Consider the following 4,768-nt stretch of genomic DNA (forward strand, 5'->3'; position numbering starts at 1 on the left):
GCAGCCTTTCAGGAAGGATGTGTTTTCCCTCTCGTTTCCAGCCACTGTCCCAGTCACAGGGAGTCAGCCTCTTGCTGCTCCAAGGAAAGGTGCTGGTGGCACAGCCCATGTGTCAACCCCGGTTCTGTCTGCAGCACTGGCGGCTTGGACATGAGGAGGTTGCATGGGGAACCTCCCTGTGGTTGAGGAAGCTCAGGTACAGATCCTGGAAGGAAGCCCAAAGGCCCCAAAGCATTTCTGCAGGAGAACTCCTGCTCCAGTGTCTGTGAGGCCAAGCAGAAGGGCTGCTCAGACTTGCCACCCTGCTCTAGGCAATTCTGCTTGGCAGGAACAAACCCCACAGATCCCTTCCCTGAGCAGCAAGAGGCCCTATGTCCATCCCAGCATCCAAAAGGGACAGTCAGGGCCCCTGGCACAGGTGGGATCAGTGGGCTGGCACAGCAGCCCCAAGGCAGCATCAAGGATGTGTCTCTGGTGGACACTGATGCACTGTGCTTGGAAACCCCCATTCCAAAGGGGCAGAATCCATCCATCTTTCTGGAGGCATGACAGGATGCCACAGACTGTCTGTGCTGCAGACCTAGGAAGGTCTCACTGGGAAGGAGTGGCCAAATCACCCTCGTGGGACCGGCACTGAGTCTCCATTCATCCTTGGCAGGGATGTCCAGGACCCATTCAGGAGCCCGTGCGCTTTTGTCAGTGATGCCTTGAGATGGAGAAGGTTCAAGAGCTGTTTGTCTTGCCCGGGACCCCCCAGGATCCTTCCCTTGTGGGGTTGCTGTTGGGTCCACTGGGTGGCCAGTGGGGCCGGGACAGGGCAGAAATGACAACATCGCATCCCCTGGGACTCCCCGGTTCCCTTCCAAGAGCTGATCTGCACCCGGAGAGAAAAGCATTGCTCAAGAAGTCTCACTCAGCCTTGAATACTCCCACCTGACCAGGGCAAAAACCTAATGGAGAGTGGAAGATGATCCTGGGCCTTGAAAAGCATCTGCTGAGGGCACAGCAGCACTGAAAGAACTGAAGCACAGAAGGGCTCTCAGGAGAGCAGAGTGAGAAAGAGAAATGGGTGTCCAGAGCAGCAGAGCAACAGGCACTGGGATGGGGCCATGTGGAACAGCCTGTGCTGGCCAATGCCATGTGGCCTGGTGAGGCTGGAAGGCATCCAGAGCACCTTGCTCTGCCAACCCTTGGCTCTGGCCAAGCTTCAAACCAAGTGCCTCCTTGTCAAAAAGAAAAAAGAGCAGGGGCTGGAAGGAAAACTGATCCCAAGATGAGTCACCAGCCTGATAAGGATAACACCAGCTGGGAAACACCAACCAACAGAGGGAGGGGCAGCTGCAGCCCCATTATCTCAGAACCCTCAGTGCATGGCTATCAGCTGGGACAATTCACACCTTCCCAGGGGCACTCAAGCACTTACTAGATGGCCAGGAGATACAATCAGCAATCAGCCAATCAGTGCAGGACTGCTTCTGATGCCTTGAATCAAGAAGCCAGAGAAGAACAGCAAGCCAAGAGAAGAGAAAAATGGGGAGCCAGGAAAAAGGACCAAGAAGACCTTTTCAAAAGTGGATGAAAAGAAGAGCACTTAAGAAAAGTAAGTTGAGTGCAGGGACTGCTGGGCTCCTGGACGGTTTGGATAGGTGGTGATGAAGGATCTCTGAAGCCAGGTCTTTAGAACATGTGGTTTATTCTAAGGGGTGAAGGGCCCTGCTTGGAGTTTCTAGCTGCAACTCGTGGCAGGCCCAGGGAGAGCGGGGGGAGAGAGAGAGAGAGAGAGAGAGAGAGAGAGAGAGGGTCCCAGGTGAGCGTCCCAAGAGGAAGGTCCAAGAGAGCGTCTGGTCCCTCGGCCACACCTTATCAAGGTGGGCTGGGACAGGACTTGGGCCAATGGGGTTACAGATACCTGATACTTCAAGGGAGGGTTACAGGTGAGAGATGAACCATACATTGGGGGGTGAGACAGAACATTCCATTTGACCTTTGGATCTATCTGTAAGTAAAGGGCATTGTTTAATCAGAAGGGGGGATTGCTTTCACCTTGGCTGTATTACTGCTTTCGAGGTGCTCAGTAATTAAGGTTTGGTATTTCAAATCTTGTTCTCATCTCAATATCTGTATTTTCTGACTCTTTTGCCAGGCCATCCGGCTGGAAAACAAAGAGGGATCTCCCAGGATTTTTCCTTTTTTACATGCATGTTCACAGAGGCTTATCAGCTTTCTCAGGGCTTTAACAGATTGTCAATTCTCAAAGCTAATTACTGATTGCTTTTTGTGTCAGACATGGAGGAAACTGCTAGCAGCTTCTCTTTGCATTTCTTCCATAAGCGCCTCCCATGCAAAACCACCCCACCATAGGAACAGGGGGCTGGTGAAGGTTGCCATGGAAACTGACCACAGACACAGGGGGCTGGTGATGATTGCCTAGGAAGGAACCGAGTTGCCACAGGCCCTCAGAGGGGTTCCATGGGGACTTCCCAAGAGTCTCCTGGCTGTTCAAGAACTGGAATGTCACAGACAGAGACAGGGGCTCCATGGAGACCTCCCAGGGCCTTCTGGAGATGGTAAAGAGCCGTGTGGTCAGAGGCAGTCACAGCCATTCCATGGTGACATCCCAGGGCACCTTGGGCTGCAAAGGCACCGATCTGTCACAGGCACTCACGGGGGCTCCACGGTGACATCCCAGGAGTCCCCAGGCTGCCAAAGAGCCGGGATGTCCCAGACTGGCACAGGAGCTCCTGTCATGGGCAGAGTGGGAGCTTCAGCAAAAGCTTTGTTTCTTTATTGGAGAAACTCCTGCTGAGTCGTGAGGTGGAAAAATGGCTTTGATTTTGGTTACAGGTATCTCCTCTAACTCATCACTGTCTTTTTCCACAGGGCAGAAGCCAATGCCCAGCCACAGCCAATGTCCAACAGCAGCTCCATCAGCCACTTCCTCCTGCTGGCACTGGCAGACACGTGGCAGCTGCAGCTCCTGCACTTCTGCCTCTTGCTGGCCATCTCCCTGGCTGCCCTCCTGGGCAACGGCCTCATCATCAGCGCCGGAGCCTGCGGCCACCAACTGCACACGCCCATGTTCTTCTTTCTGCTCAACCTGGCCCTCAGCCACCTGGGCTCCATCTGCACCACTGTCCCCAAAGCCATCCACAATTCCCTCTGGGACACCAGGACCAGCTCCTATACAGGATGTGCAGTCCAACTATTTTTTCTGTCTTTTTCATTTCAGCAGAGTTCTCCCTTCTGACCATCATGTGCTACAACCGCTACATGCCCATCTGCAAAGCTCTGCACTACGGGACCCTCCTGGGCAGCAGAGCTTGTGCCCACATGGCAGCAGCTGCCTGGGCCAGTGGCTTTCTCTTTTCACTGCTGAACCCAGCCAATACATTTTCCCTGCCCCTGTGCCAGGACAATGCCCTAGGCCACTTCTTCTGTGAAATCCCTCAGATCCTCAAGCTCACCTGCTCCACATCCTATCTCAGGGAACTTGGGTTCATTGCAGTTAGTGCCTGTTTAGGACTCGGATGTTTTGTGTTCATTGTTTTCTCCTATGTGCAGATCTTCAGCGCCGTGCTGAGGATCCCCTCTGAGCAGGGATGGCACAAAGCCTTTTCCACCTGCCTCCCTCACCTGGCCATGCTCTCCCTGTTTGTCACCACTGGCACATTTGTCTGCCTGAAGCCCCTCTCCATCTCCTCCCCATCCATGGAACTGGCACTGTCAGTTCTGTACTCGGTGGTGCCTCCAGCCCTGAACCCCTCATCTACAGCCTGAGGAACCAGGAGCTCAAGGCTGCAGTGTGGACACTGATGGCTGGATGATTTCAGGATCATTAAAGTGCTGGCAAATCAATTGTAATAGACTCTAAATCACTTGGAATAAAAGTAATCTTTGATACTTCTTGTTGGTTTGGTTGTGGGTTTTTTTTTACCTTTATATTAGTTTTCACGTATTGTCCACAAAGAAAAGCCATTCCTTGTGGCATTTCTCATTTTGTTTCTCTCCACCTTCCCTGTAGCCACAGACTGTGTCAATGAGGGGCTGCACTCTCCGTGGCTTTAAAGGAACTCAAGGATCTCCCAGCAAAGTATTTTTGCAGAGATGCCCCTTTTGTTGCCTTCTCTAGAGCTGCAGCAGCAATGTCTGTGTGCAGAGCTGGGGGCAGATCAGTGCTGGCACAGCTGCTGTGCCAGCAGCAGCAGCACTTGGTGGTGCCAGTGCTGCTCCTGTGCCACTGCCCGGCTGCCCTGGTGGCCCTGGTGTTGCTGCAGGGCCTGAGTGCTCTCGGGGCCGGGCACAGTCCTGGGGGTGGCAGTGCCAGGGCTGCAGCAGGGACAGGCCATGGGCACTGCTGGGGCAGTGCTGACGCCTCAGGCCAGGGCCTGGGGACTCCAGGCTCCTTTGCCCAGGCTCTCTCAAGAACACGGCCAGGCCAATGCTCAACAGAGAAAAACCCCCGTCAGCAGCCCCAGGCTGGCCGTGGGCAGGCTGGGGGCAAACAGCATGGCTGGTGCTCAGCCAGGGCCCTGGGGAAGAGGGGAAGGAACAGCAGAGCAAGGGCTGGTCCTTCCCCACTGTGCTGGACAGCCCATGGCAGTGTCCCAGAGCGTCCTCATGGAGCTGCCAACATTATCCTCCCTCTGCAGCCCTGGCCTCTTCCCCAGCTCACAGAGGTGCCACATCCTTGCAGGCACAGACACAGCAGCACTGGCTCAGGAGCCCCTGTTTGCACTGCACAGAGCTGGTGGGAGCACAGCCATGCTGT

At 54.6% G+C, this 4,768-nt stretch overlaps 1 protein-coding gene across 1 annotated transcript; it reads left to right on the forward strand.

The window, feature by feature from the left end:
• Positions 1 to 2,582: 2,582 nt before the first annotated feature.
• LOC128802155 (olfactory receptor 14J1-like) lies at positions 2,583 to 3,777 on the forward strand. The gene is made up of 2 exons (XM_053968370.1): positions 2,583 to 2,844; positions 3,230 to 3,777. The coding sequence occupies exons 1-2, from the start codon at positions 2,823 to 2,825 to the stop codon at positions 3,775 to 3,777; spliced, it is 570 nt and encodes a 189-aa protein (XP_053824345.1). The 5' UTR covers positions 2,583 to 2,822.
• Positions 3,778 to 4,768: the final 991 nt, after the last annotated feature.

The sequence above is a fragment of the Vidua chalybeata genome, chromosome 34 (assembly GCF_026979565.1).
Source record: "Vidua chalybeata isolate OUT-0048 chromosome 34, bVidCha1 merged haplotype, whole genome shotgun sequence".
NCBI lineage: Eukaryota > Metazoa > Chordata > Aves > Passeriformes > Viduidae > Vidua > Vidua chalybeata.

What these genes read in the sequence shown, in the direction of transcription:
- LOC128802155 (XM_053968370.1), top strand. Translation starts at nt 2,823, where the DNA reads ATGGCTTTGATTTTGGTTACAG. An exon ending in GGCTTTGATTTTGGTTACAG is followed by an intron (nt 2,845 to 3,229) that starts GTATCTCCTCTA and finishes TTTTCATTTCAG; the next exon opens with CAGAGTTCTCCCTTCTGACC.